Genomic DNA, 26,248 nt, shown 5'->3' with positions numbered 1-26,248 from the left:
AAAGTATTTTTAATCTTTATTTCCATATGTATAGTTTATCTTTTCATTGTATTTTATTTTATTTTTGTATATATATACATAAGTTTATATATATATATATATATATAAGTTTATATATATATAAACTTATGTATATATAAGTTTTCCCTTCCTGAAAATATGAGGATCTAGTTTCTTCTAACATACAGACCAAAATACACCCAGAATGCAGTGTATTGATTTGTTCTGTTCAACCATCTCATTCTCTTTTCTTTCTCTCTCTTTCTCTCTCTCTGTTTTTCTCTCTCTCTTTTTCCAGTTTCTGTCTCTTCTGAACAGGTGAATAGTTTAGTGTACATTGCTCTTTTAGTATGCTGTTCTTTCATTAATCTATCCTACTCTGGACAGACTGATAAAATGGAAGAACTAACCCCAGAAAGGAGAACAAGAGGCATACTGACAGCCAGGAACCAGATCAGAGTCTACATAAGTAGGATGCTGGAAGTAGGGTTCAGAACAATGAATATAAAGATACTAGCTGGGGGATTCCAGGAGGCTTAGTCATTAAGTGTCTGCCTTCCACTCAGATCATGATCCCAAGGTCCTGAGATTGATTCCTGCATTGGCTCAGCAGGAAGCCAGTTTCTGTCTCTCCCACTCCCTCTGCTTGTATTCTCTCTCTTGCTGTCTCTGTCTCTGTCAAATAAAAGTAAATAAAATCTTAAAAAGAAAAGATACTATCTGGGCTTGAAAAAAGCATAGAAGATACAAGATTATCCCTTTCTGGTGAAATAAAAGAACAAAAATCTAACCAGGTATAAATTAAAAAGGCTATTCATGAGATGAAATAAAAAAATGGAGACTCTAGCTGCCAGGGTAAATGAGGCAGAAGACAGAATCAGTGATATAAAAAACTAAATGATAAAAAATAAAGAAACTGAGAAAAAGAGGGATAAACTACTACTGAATCACAAGGAAAAAAATCGAGAGAAAAGTGATATCATAGAGTAAAGCCATATTAGAAGAATGGGGTCCCAGAAGAAGAGGAAAGAAAAAGAGGGGAAGTAGGTATTTAGGAGCAAAGTATATGAGATATCATTCCTACTCTGGGGAAGGAACAGACTTTCAAGTCCAGGAGAGAAAGAGAACCCCCCTCAAAATCAATAAAATAGGTCAACACACCACGCTATATGTAATAGTGAAATTTGCAAATTTCAGAGACAAAGCAAAAGTCCTGAAACCAGCTCAGAACAAGACTTCCTTAACCTACATGGATAGAAACTTCAGAGACAGGCAACAGACCTATCCACAGACACCTGGCAGGCCAGAAAAGGTCTGGCATGATATATTCAGGGTGCTACATGAAAAACTATGCAGCCGAGACTATCCAGCAAGGCTGTCATAGAAGCAGAATAAGATAGGAGAGATAAAGAGAAGGAGAGATAAAGGGCTTTCAAGACAAACAGAAACTAAAAGAATTTGTGACACTAGACCAGCCCTTCAAGAAACATTAAAGGAGATACTTTGTGTGAAGAGAGAGCCCAAGAGTAACGTAGACTGGAAAGAAATAGAGACAATATACAGAAACAACAAGGGGCATGGAACCTGCTTAACATTTTCTCTCTCCCTCTGCCCCAAATCACTACCACTCTGAAAGGGGGGGGGGGGGAAGGAAAGGTAAAAAAGAATAAAAAGATCATGGGGTTATGGACAGTGGGGAGGGTATGTTCTATGGTGAGTGCTGTGAAGTGTGTAAACCTGGCGATTCACAGATCTGTATTCCTGGGAATAAAAACACATTATATATTTATAAAAAAATAAAAAATTTAAAAAAGAATAAAAAGATCAGGCATGCTAATAAGAATTTGGTATTAAATAACCATAAGGAAGACCTCACTGAGGAGAAATTAGAATAATGTCATAAGTAGATGAAGCTATTGGGCAATCTCCCATATCTTAAGTAAGGAAAGTCTGCTTGATGTCCACGAAATTGCAAGAAAGCCAACCAGTATGTCTGTAGCTAAGGGAGCAAGTATCGAAACACCAGAAGGTTCAAAGGGGCAATAGAAGGAAGGAGGGACAATTCTGAGTTCATGACTATGATGGAAGTGAGAGATGATGGCAGCTCACAATAGGATGGAAGGAGACGTGGTGGTAAAAGAGATCATATTCTGCAAATATTTTGAAGGCAAACAAATGTTTTTCTAACAGGTTAGGTGTGAGCTGTGATATTATCAATTGTTTGGACTTCCATGAGTTTGGCCTGAGAAACTAGAAGGATGGAATTGTCTGGGGAAGGCCACAGGTGTTTGACTGCAACAACAATCAGTCACTGTTGATCTCCCTGGCTGGGATGGGGCCAGTGGATGTGTTCAGCCTGGTGGTGGTTCCTGGGGAGGGGTCCTGGAGACACAGGGAGTCTAGGACCTGGAAGGGACACAGGGGCCATCACTGCACCTCTTCCCTTGCAACACCATGTCTACTAAAAGTTTAGTAACTATTCACAGATGACCTGGGCCTTATTTCCAAGTGGACTCCACCATGGCTGGACATCTGGCAGACATGATTTTCACCATTGTGATACCCCTAACAGACCTGATCAAAACCAGGGTAATCATGTAGAATGTGCTGGAACTATCTTACGGGGGGATCCTCTATGCTTTAAGCCCTTCTCAGAGAGGGGTCTACTTCTCCCCTTCCTCTACCCTTTACCCCCTGCTTTGCTCACTCTCCCTCTCTCCCCTACATAAATAAAAAAAATTTTTTTAAAGATTTTATTAAAAATAATTGTTACTTATTAATATTACTATTAATATAGAATGATAGATATTAATATAAAGTTAATTATTAATATTGGTATATTAATATAAACATTAATATAAATTAATATCAATAATATTTTTTTTAATTTAAAGAAAAGAAGTGGGGGACACCTGGGTGGCTTAGTCAGCTAGTCATCTGCCTTCCATTCTGGTCATGGTCCCAGGATCCTGGAAAAGAGTTCTGATTCAAGCTCCCTGCTCAGCGGGGAGCCTGGTACTCCTTATCCCACTCCCCCTTTTTGTGTGTTCTCTCTCCCTCAAATAAATAAATAAAATCTTAAAAAAAAGAAAAGGAACAGAAAAAAAAGGAAAGAACAAAAAGATGTGTACTGAAGGCATGCTACAGTCACAGGTAGATGTTGCATTATAGGACACACATGGAGTGATGAGAGGATACTGATTTCTCCTGCTCTTGGAAATGTAAAGATTCAGCAATACACCACCTAAGAGCAATACACCACCTCAGAGCAATACACTATCTCAGAGCTCAAACCACCTATGAACACCTGCTCTCCAGGAAGCTTTCCAACATGACTGTCTCATGAAATAATTTCACCAGATTTGATAGCAAAACCTCGCAGTAATGAAATGTGCATTTTCATTCTGAATGTAAATGTGCAATTTACACAACACTAAAGAAAGGTAATCACCCAGAGCACCAGGGTGGCTCAATCATAATTGCCTGCCTTTAGCTCAGATCATGATTTCAGGGTCCTGATTTCCAGCCACACCTCAGGCTCCCTGCTCCAAGGGAAGCCCAACTTCTCTCTCTCCCACTCCCTCTGCCTGTGTTCCCTCTCTTGCTGTGTCCCCCTCTGTCAAATAAATAAATAAAATCTTTAAAAAAAAAAAAAAAAGAAAGGTAATTGCCCTGATACCTCGAAGCAACAGTTGATGTGGCTGAGCAGATACCACATCATGAGCCCAGCCAAGGGTCACAGCTTGCACTAAACCACATCAGCCTAGTTTTGCTCAATTTGACCTAAGACACCTCAGTACAGTCACTCTGGAATTCATCATCTTTGCTGTCTTCTGAGTACACACAACACAGTATAAATTTTGCCTTAAAGAAACTAAATGAAAATAGTTAACATTTTAAAATTATCATTATTCGGGCGCCTGGGTGACTCAGTGGGTTAAGCCGCTGCCTTCGGCTCAGGTCATGATCTCAGGGTCCTGGGATTGAGTCCCCCATCGGGCTCTCTGCTCAGCAGGGAGCCTGCTTCCCTCTCTCTCTCTCTCTGCCTGCTTCTCCATCTACTTGTGATTTCTCTCTGTCAAATAAATAAATAAAAATCTTAAAAAAAAATAAATAAAATAAAATAAAATAAAAATTATCATTATTCTAGTAGAACCATGCTTCTTTATGTGAAAGTATAACAGCCCAGGCTCAGATGTTTCAGGAATCTTGTGTTTCAGGAAGGCAGTTTTTACCATGACTGTTTAATTATGCTTAAAAGACCTTCCAGGTGAAGTCATGTACAATTTAAGTGGACTAAATACTATGCCATTTAAAATATATATATATTTATTTGAGAAAGGGAAAATGAGAGAGAGCATGAGAGGGGAAAAGGTCCGAGGGAGAAGCACAATCCCCTTGGAGCTGGGAGCCTGATATGGGACTCAATCCTGGGACTCCAGGATCATGACCTGAGCTGAAGGCAGTCACCCAACCAACTAAGGCACACAGGCACCTGAATACTACGCCTTTTCAACATGCTTTACATGTCTACTCTAAAAATAAATTGTTTAGTCAAGTTGCTAGAAAGAATCAAATAGAACATTTAACACAAATCAGAAAGAAAAATGTAACCTGACAGAAATACTTTAGGCTAGTCATCTGTACTAGATTTTTTAAAAATTAGAGTTTAGATAGTTCCACCCAGAGGGACTGTATGTCAAGATTATATAACTGTCCTTTCAAAGAGTGCCTATCTGTGAATTTAAAAATATCTAATATTGAGTTGTTAATTTATACACACACAGGTTTCTAGCATATTAAACAGACTTTTGAAAGGGAAAAAATCAGTCATTAAATATAAAGATATCTATAAATATATGAAAGCAAGTATCAAGCAAGTGGTTGAGTGTACAAGTCTGGCATTTAAGGAGGCGGTCTGTAGTGGAAATGCAAATTTGTGAGTCATCAGCATAGAGACAGTATGTAAAGTCACAAAGACTCTTGATTTTATTTTACTTTTAATATAACATAAGGAAATGAAAATTTTCCTCTGAGCTTTAGTTTCCTAAATAAAGGTACTTTCAGAGAAATCTCAGATAAAGAGAACTGATTAAAAAAAGAAAAAGAAAAAAAATGCTTCCTGATTATCAGTGATCTTCCACAAACATTCACCTAATGAAGTTCCTAAAACTGAAGCTGAAAAGCCTTCTCTCCTTCAGAATCTCACTTTCATCACTACTTGTTCCTTCTCCTCTTTTCTGTTCTTCCTCTATGTTTCTATAGCAATACCAAAATATAGCAATTAATAGCAAAGCTAAATTTGTGGCAAATGTGGCGAGGCAAGTAGCTTATTGATGCCTTATGTTACCAACCAAGAAATTCCTGCCTCATCATCTACACGATTTGTACTTTTCTAAGATTTATTTATTTATTTGAGAGAGAGAGAGCAAGCATGAGAGCAGGGGAAAGGACAGAGCTAGAAAATCTTCAAGCAGACTCCCCACTGAGCATGGAGCCCTACAAGGGGCTAGGTCTCACAACCCATGAGAAAATGACCTGAGCAAAAACCAAGAGTCAGATGCTTAACTGACTCAGTTACCCAGGAACCTCTATAGAATTTGTACATTGAGAGATTTTCCAGTACAGGAGATGAACTTTAAGTAAGTCTTCCAAACTTTCATTGTCAGAGTAGGAGATTTGACCTTTCTCCTCAAGGAGGCTTACTCAACCAAAGCCTCTCAGAATGGATTTATACGAATTCATCTGCCACACGTCAAGCTCCAACTGTAGCTTCTTTGCTACAGATCTGTAGCAAAATAGTCTTGATTATATTTATTCTCAGAGAGATACTCATTGCCCACTCTCACAGGAAATGACTATAGTTGTCCCTACTCATTCATTAACAGTACCTGAAATAGAATGTAAGTCTAATGACATACATGAAAAATATAAATTAAAACACTAATGTTCTTATTCTAGTCATTAGTCAAGACTTTTATCTCCAAAGAGGGAAATCTCTATAGAAAGTCAAATTGCCATGCAAACTTTGCTTAATAAAGGTACAATTCAAGAAACCATAACCTGAAACATCTCTCTCAACCCAGAAATGTGCATGCCATGCCAGGCAACCAAGCAATCCTATCCACTAGTTATGAAACAATCCCTTGTATATTCCTTTTTTGGATGAAATATTGTAACATTAGCTCTATTTTCTCTGTCAGCTGTTGCTTTTCTCATATATGTGCTCGTTTGTTTTTATAATATAACACTCAGAATTGGATAAAATTGTCCCCAATTCACCAACCAACAATTAGGAAAATGCTTGTGGACTTATATGAGAAATGTATATGACATTAAAATTTGAATAAATAATGGTAAGCATGAAGAACAAAGAAAAAAGATATTAAAGTACATAGAAATTGTGGATCAACACAATGAATTTATTTGTTATAGCCAGAATTATACTATTTGAATAGAAGGCCATGAGTTATATCCTCAAACATGCTCAAGAGACAAGAAAAAGAAAAGGCCAATTTTACAGATGTTACAACAGGAAGACAAGGGCCAAATAGCTAAATTAGTACTGTGGCATCATTAGCTTCTAGTCCTGACTTGAGGATATTCATCATTGAGCCAGAAAAGAAAAGATCAAGATTTAGTAGTGTCAAAATAGATATCCAACAAAATAGGCCAGTCAAAATTAGGGACCAGTCTTTCAACCCAGCTCAGAACCATGGAAAAGAGAAACACAACCCAGAAAAATGTACAAAGGATGGAGCTAAGGTGATAGATGAAACAAGGGCTACCTCACAATCTGCTGTGCAGACAGCAGAAAGGTGAATTGGGCTTATCTCCCACAAATACTACTGTATTTGATAGTGTGGCAGTGTATGATGCTGACTCAAAATGAAATGGGTCTGTGCTCCGTGGTCATTCTACTATATCTACAAACAACCTACTGGGAGAAGATTCAATTGTCCACACTGGGATGAAAACATAGAAATGATTTCTATCAACCCAATCTTATTTAAGCTGTTACAGGATTAGAAATTGGAGTCTTCTGTTTTGCTTTGTTTTGTTTGTTTGTTTTTCCATTTCAAGTCAGAGTTTGTTGCACCATAACTTCCTCATGGCATTTTTCACTTCTGCATTTCTCAGAGTGTAAATCAGAGGGTTGAGCAAGGGTGTCCCAATAGTGTAGAACACAGCCACCATTTTGTCCATTGGAAATGTAGTTACAGGACGATCATATGTGAATATACATGGGACAAAGAATAAGATGACAACGATAATGTGGGAGGTGCAGGTAGAGAGGGCTTTCTTTCTTCCTTCTGCACTCTGGTTATTCAGAGAATGTAAGATAAAAATATAAGAGGTAAGCAGGACAATGAAACTTACCATGCAGATAGCCCCACTATTAAAAACTATGTGTAAATTAATTAAATGAGTGTCCATGCAGGCAAGTTTCAACAAAGTTGGCATATCACAGAAGTAATTATTGATAACATTGGGTCCACAGAATGGTAGTTCCAAAGCCAAGAAAATCTGTGAAGAAGAATGGATAAAAGATACCACCCAGGCCAGATTCACCATTGTACCACAGACACGGTGGCTCATGATAGTTGTGTACCGCAGGGGCTTACAAATAGCCACATAGCGATCTAAGGACATGAGGACGAGCACCAAGATCTCCATACATCCAAAGAAGTGAAATGCAAAAATCTGGGTCATGCACTCATTGTAGGAGATGACTTTCTTCTCAGATACAGAGTCTACTATCAACCTAGGAGCAGTGGTTGTTGAGAAACAGGCATCAGCAAAGGATAAGTAGAAAAGGAAGAAGTACATGGGGCTCCCAAGTGTCCGGCTGTATCTTATGGTCATCATAATCAGTAAATTTGCCATCAGAGTTGCAAGGTATAGAAAGAAGAAGACCACAAACACGACTTTCTCTTTCAGAACATTCTGGGTTAGCCCAAGCAGAATGAATTCACTCACATTGCTATTCAATTTCATGGTTACAGCGAATGTAGAAACTGTTCATCTGCAGAGAAAATTGGGGAAATAGTGACCTGGCTATGGTGATGAAATTGGACTCAAAATTGCACTTATATAGTTCTAATTCCATCAACACATAAATCAGTGGCTCTCAGTTTTTCATATATTGAAATGACTTGGGAAATTTGGTTTTTTTTTTTTTTTAATGCTTTGTCCATGCTTTAACCATGAGCATTAACTGAAGGTCTTCTTATGTGAACCAAGATTTTCAGGGGTAACAAAGCTCTCACGTAATGGTTAGTTCTGCCAAGTTCTGAGAACTAATGACTTTGCTGTATGATTTTGATCAGGTCACTTCAAGGTCTTGAAGCTTTATCTTCATTTGACAATTAGACACCCTAATAGATACTTTATTAAGTATATAACTATGTGTATGATGTGCTTACAATGTATATGCAGCTGAATTACTGAAAAAGATCATCCATTTTGATTTTAAAATATATACAATTGGAGACTCTCTCGTAAAATAAACATTTCTTGATTTGGTCACCAGTTTGCCTTTATTATTCCTTACCTCTTGAGTACCTTGCTTGGATTATGCTTTTAAGAAGAAATTACTTCCTAATTCAGCTTCATGGCAGCCATAATTATACCTTCTTTTATTGCTTCCATTTAGGAAATTAGTACAATTTATTTTTATTCTGTCTACAATGTTTCTGTACATTTTAATATTGGTGTCAAATAATGTAGTATTTATTTTAGTATAAATTTTGAGAAGCTCTTTCTGATAAATCAACAATCCTTCAATGAATCAATAACAAAACAAAGTAGTTACCAATATATACTAAGTACATTCTAATATCTTCAATCTATGTAAGGGGACATATAAATATTTCTTCAGCCTCTTTTCAACCAAGTCAGAAGGATAACACACCTTTAGATAAGACCATTACTGATATAAGAATTACATAAAACCATATGTGATAATATCAATTGAATTTTGGTTTCAAAAGAACAATGGTCACTTAATTATCAATTGGCTGGTCAGTGAAGTTTCAAAAATGATAAAGAAGTGAAGTATTGGCCTTAAATATGTAAACTGGATTTTCCAGCACATTTCTCTGAAGTTCAAGTATGCCATAAGTTTATTCTCAATTTCTCTAAGTAGAATATAAACTTCCCATTTACCCTAATAAAATTCCATATTTAAATAAAACTTAAAATTAATTTGCCATCTAGCTAAAATAATACTAGAGTTTTATGATAAACTAAAGATGTTTTAACTATATGCTGTGATCAATAGTTCCAATGGTCTCTGACAGCATCAGAAAAGAATGAAAATAATGATTGTTTTGTTTTAAAACATTAGATTCCTGGGGATCTGGGTGACTTTAAAAGGTTGTAATAGAGAGGATCAGGGGCAAATAATGGACAATCAGTAAATCCAAGTGATGTAGCTCTATTTGTTCTCGTTTAAATAAGCAAAAAGAAGATTTGGGGCATTAAGACAAGAAAGTAGCATTTATAAGATATGCACATTATATGAGATCAACACCAACACTCATAGTTCTATCACTGAATTCAATCACTATCCCTTCACACTCCCAGACTATCTTCTCTCTCAGATTTTGGGTGACTTCACAGTAATAGAGAATGCTTCTTATTCTCCTTAATCCTAATTTTAACTTTTTAACCTGTTTAAATTTTACATTTCAAATTATATTGCTACCCAAAGACATCCCTTGGTTTTCTCAGGTCAATAGACTTCTACCTCTATCTCTTCTATTAATAAATACTTCTTATTAAATACATACATATGTTTAATATATATACTTAATATTTAGATTATATACACAATTGAATTATGCAGTCCCAGATTATATATGTTTCTTGTTCTGTAATCTTCAAACATCACTGAAACAATATTCCTCTTTTATTAGTATTTTTGACATTCACATTTTCTTGCAATTTTGGTGTGGCCCCTTGCTTTATGTACCGAAAAATCTGTATGCAGAGTTTCACCTGTGATCCAGAAAGTTTCTGTGGTACAGCACAGTCAGGCTAAAGCAGGAATGGGATGCTACTAGGTAGCATTTTCTCTCCCTAGTATTCACCCTCCACAGCATATAAAACATCAAATCCCTATCATCATTGCATGCAAGAGAAGGTAAATCCTGAAAGATCAGAGAAGGGTGCCATCTGATACCTTAACTTCCAGTTCTGTAAAAATCGGGTTCTATAAACTGCATGGTGAGGAATAGGGAAAACTAGATACCCAAATGAATAATGGTGAAGAGGAAGATAGGGCAAGGAGAGCATAGAGTCAGAGCAGGGGAGAGGAGAATGAGAGTGAGGAGACACCAGAAAGAGAAGGGTTAGGGGAGAAGATAGAAAAGACATACAAAAGAGGGGAGGTGAGCAAACATATTGGAGAGGGTCGTTTGACTTAAGTTTTCATTGGAGACTTCAATTCTTTCTTTCTGACCCACCACATGGTCCCTCACCCCAAAACCACACAGAAGTTGCAGGGGTGAGTCATAAGCAGGGTCTTAAAAACCCAAGTGTGTAGAAAGTGCACTCCTAGTTATACCCAGCCCAGAAGCATCGCGACTGACCCAAAACTTTTCAAATCGAGGGCCTCCCCAAGAGAGAAATTTCTCCCAAGTTGGCCTCAATGCCATGCTGAAGTTTCTTGCTCTACCCCACCCCTACATTAAACAGAGATGATTTGAAAGTAGGAAATCCTTGCACTGAGGCCAGCAAAGATTTGGGAAGCCTTAACTACCTCAGCACCCCATGGGTAGAAATAGTGTCCAGGAACTTCACCATTTGTTAGAAGACCCTCTGAATATAGATTCCATCAGATCAGGCTTGACAAGGGAATGTAAGGAAATGATCTCAGACAGACTAAAAAGCTTACCTCTTTGCTTATGAGGAAATAGATGACTTCCAGTAGAGCAAATTTTTTCATATCTTCACCTTCAATTTACTTAGAGGGTGAATCATATGAACCTTGAATAAAACATGCAAACTATACTTCATTGAGATTTGTCAATGTTTTTATCACAAGAGGTGATGGAATATAGAGTTTATGCAGAACAGGGACTCTGCATGTGGCCCTACATTACACAGTTCCACCCCCAAAACACGAATTTAGACAAAAACAACAAGCTCTAGATTGGAGTAGGGGAGATGTTCATAAAAAAGAGAAATTTCTTAATTCAGTTCCTCAAAACGTTGTGAAGGAACCTTATCCCTGCACTCTGAGAGAGAAATTCCTTTGAGGCTGCCTCTCTTCCCAGAGTTGCTCCTTTGGAAAACATATGAGTAACTGGTTTCTTCCACAGCACTGCATATTTATGGCAACTCTCACACAAGTTTACAAATGCCTAAGGCAGGCATCCAGCCTCAGGAACTCCAGGAAAACCATTACTCCCAACCGTCCCAAAGGATGTCCAATGTGTCAACTTGTTCAGACAGTCCATGGGCAAACACATGCTTTGGGGCCAATTAGTTAGCTTCAACTCACTGTGAACTGCAGGAGAGGAAACTCTGTTCACTTCTCCATAAGCTTTGCTTCAGCCCATCTCTTCTAGAATCATGAAAGTTGTTGAAGCCACCTAAAGGCTTAGATACATGAACTATGCAGGATAGACAGACACGAGCCCTAGCATCACCATTATTTGCTATGTGATGTTAAGCAAGTTTCTTACTTTCTTTAATTTCCAATTTTCTCTTAGGAAAAGTCAACCAGTAATAAAAATTTCTCTTTTTCTTTTTCTTTCTTTCAACTTTCTTCTTTTGAATACTTTTTTTAGAGAGAGAGAGAGAGCACAGGAGTTGTTGGGGGGAAGGCAAAGGGAAAGAAAGAATTTTAAGCAGGCTCTACACCCAGTGAAGAACCCCACACAGGGCTCAATCTCTTAACTATGAGATCATGACCTGACCCCTGAAATCAAGAGTCAGACACTCAACTGACTGAGCCACCTAGGTGTCCCCAATATATATATATATATATATACATATATATATATAATTTTTAAAATTAATATTCAGTACTCCCTTTCCAAATCTTAACTACATTTCTAAGTCAATGTAGAGAGGAAGAAAGGAAAGAAGGAAAGGGAAGGAATTTTTGAATACGTGTCTTCTGTGTTTTCTTTTTCTTTTTAAATGTGTGTGCCATCCATGGGGTACTGGGTGGTTCAATCAGTTAAGTCTCTAACTCTTAATTTGGGCTCAGGTCATGGTCTTGGGGTCATGAGGTCTAGCCCTGTGTCAGACTCTGCATTCAGCACAGAGTCTGCTTGTCCTCCTACTGTCCCCTCACTCTGCTCCTCCCCCTACTTTTTTCTCTCTTCTCCCTCTGAAATACATACATACATTCATACATATATACATACATCCATACATAATGTATACACAAGTCTTTAAAAAAAGATGTGTGCTGTTCCACATAGCCACACAGAAGGATATGTGCCATTCTTCATATCCACACAGAAAGTTGTCTGAGAAAAGTTATAAGCTATCAAAGATGATATAGATTGCATTAAAAATTACTTTTCCCATGGAAAATCATGTTACTACCCAGCACTCTGGAGGATAGTTTGCAAGGAGATCCTGAAGTGGCCAAAGGCAAGAAGCTGAGTCAACAATCTCATGAAAATTCTTCAATCTCTGAGTAAAAAGGCCTTTAGTGATCATTAAATTTCTTGTACACCATAAGACTGGATGACATTGAGTTTCCAAATTCTGTCAAAACAATGTCAGAGGGGCGCCTGGGTGGCTCAGCGGGTTAAAACCTCTGACTTCGGCCCAGGTCATGGTCCCAGGGTCCTGGGATCGAGCCCCGAATCGGGCTCTCTGCTCAGTGCAGAGCCTGCTTCTCTCTCTCTCTCTCTGCCTGCCTCTCTGCCTACTTGTGTTCTCTGTCAAATAAATAAATAAATAAAATCTTAAAAAAAAAAAAAAAAAAAAAAAAAAAACAATGCCAGGATTTCCTGAAATCACTTGACTATGCTCATCCCATCAAGAAACTGTGTGGAAATAGAACAAATGCCAACTGAGGTTTGTCTTTTTTTTTTTTTTTTCAGCATAACAGTATTCATTATTTTTGCACCACTCCCAGTGCTCTATGCAATCTGTGCCGTCTCTAATACCCACCACTTGGTACCCCAACCTCCCACCCCCGGCCCCTTCAAAACCCTCAGATTGTTTTTCAGAGTCCATAGTCTCTCATGGTTCACCTCCCCTTCCAATTTCCCCCAACTCCCTTCTCCTCTCTAACTCCCCTTGTCCTCCATGCTATTTCTTATGCTCCACAAATAAGTGAAACCATATGATAATTGACTCTCTCTGCTTGACTTATTTCACTCAGCATAATCTCTTCCAGTCCCATCCATGTTGCTACAAAAGTTGGGTATTCATCCTTTCTGATGAAGGCATAATACTCCATAGTGTATATGCACCACATCTTCCTTATCTATTTGTCTGTTGAAAGGCATCTTGGTTTCTTCCACAGTTTGGCGACTGTGGCCATTGTTGCTATAAACATTGGGGTACAGATGGCCCTTCTTTTAACTACATCTATATCTTTGAGGTAAATACCCAGCAGTGCAATTGCAGGGTTCCCAACTGAGGTTTGTCTTAGTTTAAGCCCCCTCTGTCCTCATCTTAATATCAATCAGGGCACTGATTTAAACTCTGCTTATTTAAAGTTGTATCTTACAAAGGAAGGTTTCCATGAATAATTCAGAAATGCTGGCTATATAAACCCAACTGATACAATGAAAATTTGAGGAGATAAATTATTTTAATTGGATCAGTAATAGTTCAGGGGTGCCTGGGTGGCTCAGTGGGTTAAAGCCTCTGCCTTCGGCTCAGGTCATTATCCCAGAGTCCTTGGATCTAGCCCCACATCAGGCTCTCTACTCAGCAGGGAGCCTTCTTCCTCCTCTCTTTCTGCCTGCTTCTCTACCTACTTGTGATCTCTGTCAAATAAATAAAATCTTTTTTTTTAATAAAGAGATAGTTCACAATTAAAATTCAGATCACTGGGAGCAAGACTTATTTTTTTCAGAGAGTGGAAGAGGGAACAGAGTGTGAAAAATGAGAAAGTGCATAGACAGCAGTGGCTTTATTTTCTACTTGAATTTTGTATATACATTTAATTATATTTTATATAAAAGATTATAAAATATAATTATATATATTATAAAAAATTTATCTATATAAATATATAGTATAAATATATATAAAAATATATACATGTAGGGCACCTGGGTGGCTAAGTGGGTTAAGCCGCTGCCTTCAGCCCAGGTCATGATCTCAGGGTCCTGGGATCAAGTCCCGCATCAGCAGGGAGCCTGCTTCCTCCTCTCTCTCTGCCTGCCTCTCTGCCTACTTGTGAACTCTCTCTGTCAAATAAATAATAAATAAAATATTTAAAAAATATATATATATACATGTATGTATATATATACATATAATTGTATTTTATATAAAATTATATAAAATTTAATTTTATACATATTATATAAAATTTTATATATAGAGAGAGAGATACCATTACCAAGATCTAATATCAGCAATAACTACATTCCTTTGCCAAACTTTACTTTGATGTCTTAATGTTACAGATATACTTAAAGGGGCATATGGGAAGATACCTCATTTATGCACTTATTCAACAGTTATTCACTGAACTCCTACATAAGGATGTTCTAGGTTATTATGATACATAATGAACAAAAAAAAATTCCCTGCCTCAACTAGAGCATACAGTCCATGAGAGGAAACTGACAAAAAAAATAAGAAAATTAAATTATATCAGCATATCAGAAAGCAATAACTTTTCTTGAAACTTAAAAAAATAAAATAAAATAAATAAGAGTAGATGGGGAAGTGAGGTCATAAAATCCAAGGTATGAGTTCCTCTTTCAGAACATATTCATATGATGTACGAACTCCTAACTGCTCAGTTTATGAGAATTCTTGATCTCTTCCACCCTTGAGTCCTGACTATTGTCTTCATTGATCACAGAGATCAATATCCTACCGATAAGTTTCTTTTAACTTGAAATAGTTTAAGTTTGTTTCTAATCTCTCAGATGTTTTTTATCATTCCTCCACAAAGATTTACCAAACATGGGATGAGTGGCAAGAGTTTTGACGGGTAATTTCTCTTCCTAATCTTTTCACTGGATCTTACATATTAAGTAAACATAATCTCCAACACTTTTTAATTTACTATGAATACTGAATTACCAAATCAGAATTGGTAAGTGATCTAAGTGTGAAAATATTTTTCCTGGCACCATATTACTGGCTTTTTGTCTTTTTCTTTTTTTTTTTTTTTTCTCCCCAATATATAAGCTCCTATTAAAGAGGACAAAACACACAAAGATTTTGTTTGGAATATCTGACTTTTATTCTTCACAATTTTTTGAACTTCAATGTTTCATTTGTCTCTACAAACCACCATTAGTCTGTTTCATATTTTCTTTATGGCATTTTTCATTTCCCTATTCCTGAAAGTGTAAATAAAAGGATTGAGCAAAGAAGTTAGGATGGTGTAAAAGACAGTCACCATTTGGTCAAAGGAGAAAACAGGTGCAGACCATGCATATACAAATATGCAGAGGACAAAGAAGAAAACCACAATAGCGACATGGGATCCACAGCGGGAGAGAGCTTTCCACTACCCTTCATGGGTTCTCAGAGAGAGCAAGATGACAACATAGGAGACAAGCAACAAAGAGAGTATTATGATGCAGATAGACCCACTGTTAGCAACCACCAAAAGGCCAAAGATGTGTCAGTGCAGGCAAGCTCCAGTAATGGGTACAAATCACACATGAAGTGATCAATGGTATTGGGGCCACAGAAGGGCAGGTGGAGAGTGAAGAAAAATTTTATCATGGAATGCAGAAAACTCGCCATCCAGTCTATACCATCAGAATGCCACAGAGCCTATAGTTCATGATGGTTGTGTAGTGTAGGGGCTTACAGATGGCCACATAGTGGTCATAAGCAATGGCTCTGAGGACAATCACCTCCACCCCAGCAAAGAAGTGTTCAGCAAAGAGCTGGGTCAAGCAACCTCCAAAGGAGATGGTTTTCCTCTCATAGAGAGAGTCCACAATCATCTTGTGGGGCAATGACAGTGGAGAAGCAGGCATCCAGGAAGGACAGGAATGCCAAGAAGAAGTACGTGGGGGAGCCGAGGAGTGCTGGGCTGTTGCTGATGGTCACCACAATTAGCAAGTTGCCCCTGACAGTTGCAATGTATCCAAACAAAAATACAACAAATACTGTTTTCTGAACTAGGATTTTGTGAAAGCCCCAGGAAGACAAACTCAAGTTACAAAGTTTTGGTTTTGCATGATTTCCAAGGGAAAGCTCAAAGCTGCCAGAAGGACCATGTAGAGGCTACAATTATGAGAAAGAAAAATGTGTTTCAGTCCAGTGTAAAGTGATACGGTCGTCATTAAGAAGTTGGTGCATCTACATGAAAAATTATCTTCTGTGTTTCTAGCATCACTGTGAACACAGAATTCAAATTTGTTGAAGGTGGTAGTGGAAGCTCAGGAAGAACTGAGGAGGAGGAGGAGGATTCTAAGGAAAGGAGCATGACACTGGAGTTATCATGTCCACCCATGTGCACAGAATAGGAGCAGAGTACATTTGCATGCTATCCCTGCCAGAAGTTTGCCTGATCTGCAAACAGAACAATAACATTCAGGTTACGAAGCACTTGCAAATCATGGCTACTCTCAAATATTTCTTTAAACATCTGAAATGAACATGGCCTTTAAGGTGAGTTCATTCATTCCTTATAAAAGAGAAAGATACATGGGAAAGTTCCATACAAACACAGAGCAAGCATCCATGTGTTGAGTTGCTTGGTGGTTGTTTTTGTTTTTGTTTTTGTTTTCTTCATCATTTTAAAATAAGAACTGGAATTTAGAAGGGGGGGAAAAAACCTATACCAGAGTGTTGCCATGTTTACTAAGTTAAATAATACCAAAACAAAACAAACAAACAAAAAAAAGTTCTAGGCCTAGTGCCTTGGATACAGTCCATGTTAGGTCTTATCCTTATTGTACTGGTACGAAACTCATGCATACAAAGATAAATTTGAGAATAGATGTTAGATCTGGGATGTTAATAGAGAAAATTTAGTTCTAATACCCAAGTCTTTCCCACTGTGTCAACAGAAAGGAACAAGACCTTTCCTCTCCTTGCAAGAATGAAGAGCAGGTTGGCCTTTCAATTCTCCATCCAGCTGTAGAGGTTTAAGCCTTCTGATTCCCTTGTTCATGTTTGGATGAGGCCCTTTGATGAAGAACACAGAATAAATGAATTTAGAATCAGAAGATAGTGCCCAATTACTTAAAGATTTGATCTATCAACAATTTGGCATTATTTTTAAGCACTGTCTACACACACAGTAAGCTTCAAATATTAGATCATCATAAGGTAAAATATGTGGTTTTATTTTAAATCATGCGTTTTAAAAATGTACTAATTCTAAAGTTGCAGTGAAAATGCTTTATTCATGCAATCATTTGCAAAATTCCTTTCATTATTTCGAGAATGATAAACATGTTTGTGTTCCTTATAGTAGTAACTCCCACACTAAAGGTTATTCTAAAAGTGAAATAGGGTGTTAACTTTTATAACAGAAGATGATGTCATGTAATTTATAATAGTGAAAATTTAGAAATACCTAACGTGGTCAACAATAGGAGGATGCTTCTGCAATTCAGGCTATGACAGATTGATAGCACCTGATGCTGACAGTGAAACACTAATTAATAGTGTGAGGACGTGAATGGTGAAGCATTTTTATAATGTGAAAAGAGAAAAACAACAAATGCATAATAACTCTGCCCATTTATACAGATGTGTTAATATAATCAAAATCAAGATGTGAACATACAAAAATAATAAACTTTTATTTTCAGTAAGTATCTTTATGAAATTTAAAATCAAAAATCAAATTTATTTAAGATGATTTATTTATTCTCGAGACAGATTATGAGCGGGAGGGGCAGAAGGAGAGGGAGAGAGAATCTGAAGCAGACTCCAGGCTGAATGCAGAGTTGGAGGCAGAGCACAATCTCAAGACACTAGATCAGTCACCTGAGTTAAAAGCAATAATCAGATGCTTAAGCCCATGGATCACCCAGACATCCCTAAAAATCTTCAAATCCACAACACCATCATTTTCCATCAACTTAGCAGTTCGGGGAAAAAAAGGAGAGGGGGCTTGAGAAACATTTTATCAAGTGTCCAGTATAATTAATTTGTGCAGGTGGAACTCACATAACATAACATAGTTTCTTAAACTAAAATTGTTAAACTGTTATAAGCTTTTCACCAATAGAGGTATCATGGCCAAAACTTTCCCAAAGATTCAAAGCTCTATCCTTTCTCAATAGCCATACTCTTCAATACACTGGAGGTGCACCAGAGATTGCTCAAGGACCCTCCTGGCTGTAAACGGAACTGTGAACCATCTCCTGGGCTGTGACCTGGGAAATTTTGCCTCCCCACTCTCCCCTTTGCCCACTATTTCCTTCCCACTCATTTTGGCACAAAGCTAATTCTAGCATCAATCATTCTGAAAATAATAGAAATTCTTGTTTCAATTTTCAAGTATGTTTATAAAACTATATGAGAATCCTAAGAATTCTGACATTGGAACGTTTAATGTCTTCATTAATCTCTCCAACCCTTTCCTCATGTGCTTCTAGATGCCTCTCTCTGTTTTACTCAACTTCCTTCTTTTCCCTCAGCTTATCTTCTAGATCACTGATTCTCTTTCTGTTTCATTTACACAGACTGTTAGAGTATCCAGTTTAGAATGCAACTAATTTTTTTCTTTTGATTAAAGATTTCGTTTATTTATTTGACAGAGGGAGATCACAAGTACAAGGAGAGGCAGGCAGAGAGAGAGGGGGAAGCAGGCACCCTGCTGAGCAGAATTTCTCCCAGGATCCTGAGATCATGACCTGAGCCAAAGGCAGAGGCTTATCCCATTGAGCCACCCGGTGCCCCTAGACTGCAACTCATTCATAGCATTTTTTAATCTGACCTGATTGGATCTCATTTCTGTCCTTAGAGATTCTATTGTGACTAATACTTTATTAAAGCCTAGCTCTTGACTTTATGATTGCTCTCCTGAATTATTTCTCTGACATCTTGCTTATACCCATATCCATTAGTTCTGTGTCAGAGGACATTAAGGAAAAAAGAAACAAACAAGCAAAACTATATGAGGAATTAATAGTATGGTCACCATTGTAAGTAATATTCTATAATCCTATTTTAGGCTAAATTTAAGATTTTATGCACTTATTAGTATATGTTAGCCACATATGGATGTCTTTTTTTTTTTTAAGATTTTATTTATTTATTTGACATACAGAGATCACAGGCAGGCAAAAAAGCAGGCAGATAGAGAGAAGGGAGGAATCAGGCTCCCTGCAGAGCAGAGAGCACGATGAGGGGCTCGACCCCAGGACCCTGGGATCATGACCGGAGCCGAAGGCAGAGGCCTAACCCACTGAGCCACCCAGGCGCCCGGAAAGAATAAAAAATAGGATTACATGACTAGGACGTAAATAGGTATATGTTGCATTACATCAGCATTTGGATTTAACCTGAAGATGAAAAACTAAATAAGTTCTAATTTCATTAGCCTTGATGTATTAGGTACTCCTAAACCTCTGAAAAATGTTTGCATTCTAACAGCTGCTTATTTATTGATAACATATTATTGTGTCAAGTGCTGTCCTGTGAACACCAAGTGAATTATTTTGTTTCCAAATCCTTTGAGATGTTTTATATATGATCTACATTAAAAATGAAGATTTAGGGTGAAAAAAAGTTATACAGCTGGCCCAGCGGTCCACAGTTAAGTGATAGACTAATGCTTGCATTAAACTTGGTAGCTGGACAACAACACCATTCTTTTAACTACTATCTCACACTTTAAAGTCCTCTCTGAAAATGCAAAAATATGCATTATAAATCTCACCATTTTCAGTTTCTTGAAAATTCTGGTGATGGTAATCTCTTATACCGCACAGAGAAAAGCCCCTTCAATGGCTACCCAACATGTGAAGTGTGTCCCAAGTCTTACTTGTACATATAAGAGGGAGAGGAAGAGTAACTCTGGCTGACAAGGTAGAGAATGTTCCCCACTACTTATCAATCTTCAACATGGTCTCCAGGAAAAAAGTAAAGAAGCAAAAGTTTCCTTCTTGGGGCACCTGGGTAGCTCAGTGGGTTAAAGCCTCTGGTTAAATGACTCTGCCTTCTGCTTGGGTCATGATCCAAGGGTCCTGGGATCCAGCCCCACATTTGGCTCTATGCTCCGCAGGGAGACTACTTCCTCCTCCTCTATCTCTTTGAATGCCTCTTGCCTACTTGTGATCTCTGTCAAATAAATAAATAAAAATCTTAGAAAGAAAGAAAGAAAGAAAGAAAGAAAGAAAGAAAGAAAGAAAGAAAGAAAGAAAGAAAGAAAGAAAGAAGTTTTCTCCTTGGTTTCCAACTGCAATTTAAGGAAGTTTCCCTGAAAGGTCATGACCCTATGGAATTGCTTCTCTGTTCTCACCAGGGTTTGGCAATTTCACATCAGTATGATTTTTCAAGATGCAGTTTCCTGTGGTTTGATTTAATCAAGTATTTGCAAAACTTTAATGTCTCCAACAAATTAAAGTTTTTTCTTTTCTCCTTTTCCAAATTCTTCTGGGTTTCCATTTGAAGACGCTTTCCATTCCCTTCATATTCAGGAATACAAAACTGTGCACTGGGATAGAATACAAGATCTCTGTGCAGCATTAAGACAATGTGACCATGTGCTTACTAAATACAAGAGCTGAGTCCTGGGATGAAGTACAACATAATCCACAAGGACCTGTAATGTGTTGGAAGTAGAGTAGCAACAGGTGCTTGTTAAAGTTTAACACATTTTATGAATAATGTGCAAAGATGTATAGTCTAATCTGAAATCTACTTTTTATTCCTCAGTACTTAAGCTATATATGTCATCATTTTAAAACTAAAGGACACAATTTTTAAAGATTAAAGAACTTTTTCTCTTTTCCATTTTTTTGTTAAAAGAGAAGGAAAGGCAGGTCTGTATACTCTGAATCTAGGTAGCCCTGGGGTTGAAGCTTGAGGGAAACTTATACTTAGTTCATGATGTCCCTTCAGAGAGGGCACATACCCAGGAGTCTGTTGTTCTACACACTCCTGTATCCTACCTATTTTTATGTCTATTCACATCTGACAAAAAGAAGCAGCATTGAATTGATTCATCAGTAAAATGAACCTGCAGAAGCACTTTCACCTGTGGTATTGAGGGACAGGTGTTATTCCCCTGTGGTGTTAAGGAACAAGTATTATTATCTTTTCACTAACAGTTTAGAGAGATTCCCTGACCCGAAGAACCATCTGACCAGGACCACATTCCTAGAGAAGCTGATCCTCTAAACACATGACTCAACAGCAGGACTCCAGCAATTATTTCTGGAACTCTGGACCCTACTTCAAACCACACTTGGCATCTTCCGCTTTATTCCATGCCCTGTTTTCTCCATCACTAATTACTTGATTCTGTTAGAGGAAATGAGAGCTGTAACACTGAAATAATAGTGTGCAGTTGGGGGAGACAGATAATATAACAAACATGTTATTTGTGCAAATATTAGGTGAAATTTCAAAAAACAGACTTACAAATCAAAAATGAGAGAGGATAGAGATAGAGACAGGCACAAAGAAATGTATGAAATGAGGGGAATTGGTCCAATTGGTCCAAATGTATGAAATGAGGGGAATTGATCCAATAAACCATTCTACCCTCAGATTTAAAATCTTGCCTTCATCATTTATTAATATACAAAATCTATACCAAGTTTCCAAAGATAGATGGCTTAATCTCTGGGCCATTTCTTCCATTCGTTAAAGTTCTTTATTAACAGGCCTACAGCAAAATGTTTACAAAGCAGAGCTTTATGGTATGTTCTGGTTTGTAGAAGATCCTGTCCCCTATCTCTATGTCCCTCACACTGGTTTTATTGCCAAGGATGTTCAAACATAGCTACACATACATACAAATTTAAGAATCAAGTTTATCAATTTTAATGAAAATATACTTTGTCATTCTGGTGAAGGGGTGTTATTAATTCATTATAGAAAATGGTATCTCAAAATCAGGGCCTTACTGGGCAGAGCCAGTCAAATTTCCCAAAGGTCCACTGCCTAGGTGAATATCCAGGGTGAGATAGAGTGAGTTACTGCTGGAGTTCTAGAATTGCAGGGAAAGAGGAGGTACTTTTGTATTTGCTTATTGTCTGATTGGAACACAGAAAGATTCTTCAGTCTTCTGACTGGGATTAATGATGGAGTCCATAAGATAAGAAATGAGGAAAGATTACTCAAACATAGGACACAGATGTCACTGGTGACCTTGAAATGAACATTTTCAGTGTTAGGTACTGAAGTATTCCTGGAAAATGTTTAAAGAGAATATAAAGAATTGGATAACAGGCATCAAAGAGCCTCTTAGGTTTTGCTACAAAGAGGAGGAAATGAAATGGAGTAGTATGTGATAAAGGAAATAAGACCAAGGGAAGATTTCATTTTAAAAATAAAAGAATTGACAGACTGCTTCTTTGCTGAAGCAAATGATCCATCAGTAAGGGAAATACAGGTGAAATAAGAGATGCCTTTATGTAAGTGAAATGGAGGTGAGGCTCAGAACACAGATTGTAGAGATTGGTTGCCTTTGGATAGGAGGAAGGATTATGTGTTTATTGGAGATGGTAAGAAGGTGGTATATAATTGAACAGATTCTGGTAGATTGATAGTCATGACTGTGGAAATGTTCTTCTGATTTAATATTTCTCAGTGAAATAGGAAGCAAGTTCATCTAATGTTTTTCCATTAATTTCATGCTTGCAATAGTTTTTTAAGAAGATATTCTCTCCAAACTATGACACCATTTTACTCTATTTTGCTATGCAATTGTATCATGAATAGTACTGAAATGTTCATTTCTTATAGAGAGAGAATCATATGATTTATAAGCTAACATTAGTAACAGCAAGTTCCTATAAAAAGGGAGTAAGATCAAAACTTGTTTCAAATGTTACTGTTAAGAAGTCAATTGAGGGCTTTTAAGGGCAAGGGGTGGGAGGTTTGGGGAACCAGTTGGTGGGTATTAGAGAAGGCAGGGATTGCATGGAGTACTGGGTGTGGTGCAAAAACAATGAATACTGTTATGCTGAAAATAAATAAATAAATAGATAAATTTAAAAAAAGAAGAAGAAGAAGTCAGGCACTGGGGGTTCCTGGGTGGCTCAGTGAGTTAAAGCCTCTGCCTTAGACTCAGGTCATGATTCCAGGGTCCTGAGATTGAGCCCTACATTGGGTTCTCTGCTCCCCAGGGAACCTGATACCTCCTCTCTCTCTCTCTCTCTCTGCTTGCCTCTCTGCCTAATTGTGATATCTATCTATCTCTCTGTCAAATAAATAAATAAAAATCTTTTAAAAAATTGTTTAAAAAAAAAAAAAAGAATACAGGCCCTGAACTCCGAAGTAATATGATTAACAAGAAAGCTATTTAATGTGAATGAATTTATAAGAGTTAAGAGAAGAAATTTGCATTCAAACTGACAGGTACTAATTTCAACATAAATGGTAAAAACAGCTCTTACCTATTTAATAGAAGATGGAGCTTTTGGACCTACTTTTGACAGTAGAAAAATTCCCAAACAGAGTACAAACATTTGAGGCTAGGAATATCATTAAGATCCTTCCAGTTCTGTAATTCTAAAATTAAAACAGAAACATCATAATCCTAAATTTTTTACTTATAACCAGTTATTTATGCTGCCGTGGGCTTTTTGTTCTCTTTTGACATTAGGCAAAATGAAAACAAGTAAAATGAATCCAGGAATGAAGAGGCAGAGAATAACTAAGGGGAATGCCCAGGGAAAAACATCAGGAGAGACTTGTTTAAAGAGATGTGGAAACTTCACCTTAAGGAAGTAAAAATAGGAAAAAAAAAAAAAAAAATGAGATGGAGCCAGCCAAGCAATAGCTCTGGGAAAGAGAAGTTCAGCAGCAAGCAGAGTAAGAACAAACAAAAACATTGAACCAGGACTGGAATTATTGAAAATCAGACTTGAATTAATTAAAAAAAAAAAAAAAGGAAGAGGAAAAAGGGTTCCCAGAGTCTTCTAAAAACAAGGTTGGAGCAAATGTACTAGAGAATTAGGAAAAAACTTGATTATAGTATCTTAATCTGAATGGCACACATAAAAGATGCCATTGACCCTAGGGCGCCCAATGATTTAGAATGAATGGGACTTGCAGGAACTCATTATCCTTGTAGGAAAAATCTTTCCTTAGCACATAAGCCAATGACATCCAGGGTCACTCGTTTCATCAATATCCTCATGGCATTTTTTACCTCAGCATTCCTCAGGGTGTAGATCAATGGATTTAACATGGGCACAACAATGGTAAAGGACACAGCCATTGCCTTGTCTATGGGGTAAGAGGCCACAGGCCGCACATATAGGAAAATGCATGGCACAAAGAACAAGATGACCACAGTGAGGTGGGAGCCACAGGTGGAGAGGGCTTTGTGCCGCCCTTCAGAGCTACAAGACCTCAGGGAGCAGAGGATGACCACATAGGAGGTGATGAGGATAAGGAAGATGGTCACACACATCACCCCACTGTTGAGGATGACTAAGAGACCCAGGGTGTGCGTGTCCATGCAGGCCAGTTTCAACAAGGGAAACAAATCACACATAAAGTGATCAATGACATTGGGGCCACAGAAGGGTATCTGATACATGAAGAGAAGCTGTATTGCTGCGTGGAAAACTCCCCCCAGCCCGGCCCCTCCCAGCAGCAGATAGCACATGCGAGAGGTCATGATGGTCATGTAGTGCAGGGGCTTACAGATGGCCACATAGCGGTCATAGGCCATCACGATGAGAAGGATGATCCCCACACCACCAAAGAAATGTTCCGCAAAGAGCTGAGTCAGACAGCCTTCTAATGAGATGGTAGTGGTCTTGGAGAGAGAGTCCACAATCATCTTCGGGGCAATGACAGAAGAGTAGGTGGCATCCATGAGGGACAAGCAAGTAAGAAAGAAATACATAGGTGATCTCAGACTCTGATTTGTGATCACAGTTACCACAATGAGTAGGTTTCCCAACACTGTGGACACATACATGGTTAGAAACACAGCAGAGAGTATTTTCCGCAGCTCTGGGTTCTCTGTAATGCCCAAAAGAATGAATTCAGTCACATTGTTTGGATTCTTCATTTACTATGGGCTGATATAAGCACACCACTCTGAGATAGAAAATCTACAAAAGAATATTGTTTTTAATTAGTAATCACTAAGTGTGTTGGACAAGTTTTACACTGTGTCTCAGACCCTCTTGACCTGCTTTTTTTCTCCAGCCACTAATATGGCCACCAGTTGCTAACAGTATAATCTCATAACAGCTCCATTTTATTTGATCCCAAATGATACAGGGAAAGTACCCCTCCAGTAGTAAAGTTCTTCTGGCTCTGGATACTTAGCAGAGGCTGTCTGCCCTTGGGTGGAAACACATTGGAGACTACTTTAAATGGGAATATAAATAAGGTTCTCTTAGGCTCCTCTAAAACCCAAAGACACACTCTTCATATTATCCCTTTTACTAAACTAGGTACACAGCTTCCAAGACACTGTTTGCAGTCTACAATATAGGCTAACCCCAATCTATAGCCCAAGAACTTCGATACAATTTTAGTAGCTCTAATAAAGTAGAAGGAACATAGTCTCAGAATCAGGAGAGCTGGGTTTTATTTCAAATTATTCCTCTAAGTCCTACAGTGTGTTGTGACACTGTTCAGCATTCCAGGCCTCCATTTCCTCATCTAGAGAAGAGACATTTATGGTAGATGACTGGTAAGTTGGGGGTTCAAAGAAGCCAACTAACGGACTCTGTCCCTCTCAAAGACAACAGTTCAGAAATACCTGCATGAAATTTTCACACTTCCAAACAGATGTCCAGTGAGCCATCTTAGGACTTAAGGTATTAAAAATCACAATACATTATTATAGATAATAATGCTTGTTCTGTCTAAAGTCTATAAATTCATCACAGTTATTATTGGCCACTAATACATACCTCAATCAGACATTCAAGACTTTACCCATAGAAATCACCTCACTTTA

At 37.7% G+C, this 26,248-nt stretch overlaps 2 protein-coding genes and 1 pseudogene across 3 annotated transcripts in view; all 3 read right to left on the bottom strand.

The window, feature by feature from the left end:
* The window catches only part of LOC309840355 (olfactory receptor 4C15-like), a 65,694-nt pseudogene extending 48,903 nt beyond the window's left edge, over positions 1-16,791 (bottom strand). The window contains exon 1 of the transcript in view: positions 15,684-16,791. The product of the transcript in view is annotated as an olfactory receptor 4C15-like (transcript). The remainder of the gene's footprint in view (positions 1-15,683) is intronic.
* Positions 7,084-7,998, bottom strand: LOC309872975 (olfactory receptor 4C11-like; the record flags this gene model as incomplete). The annotated part of the gene is made up of 1 exon (XM_082747942.1): positions 7,084-7,998. The coding sequence occupies one exon, from the start codon at positions 7,996-7,998 to the stop codon at positions 7,084-7,086; it is 915 nt and encodes a 304-aa protein (XP_082604068.1).
* A 7,591-nt stretch (positions 16,792-24,382) lies between the features above and the next one.
* Positions 24,383-26,248, bottom strand: part of LOC309840354 (olfactory receptor 4C6-like) — a gene marked incomplete at both ends in the record, with an annotated part of 147,524 nt that continues 145,658 nt past the window's right edge. Inside the window, one exon of the mRNA XM_082682411.1 lies at positions 24,383-25,051. Within this exon, the coding sequence (XP_082538537.1) occupies positions 24,383-25,051 (669 nt within the window). The remainder of the gene's footprint in view (positions 25,052-26,248) is intronic.

Source organism: Mustela nivalis (assembly GCF_964662115.1).
Source record: "Mustela nivalis genome assembly, chromosome: 9".
Lineage (NCBI taxonomy): Eukaryota > Metazoa > Chordata > Mammalia > Carnivora > Mustelidae > Mustela > Mustela nivalis.
This window is presented reverse-complemented; position numbering and strand designations above follow the sequence as displayed.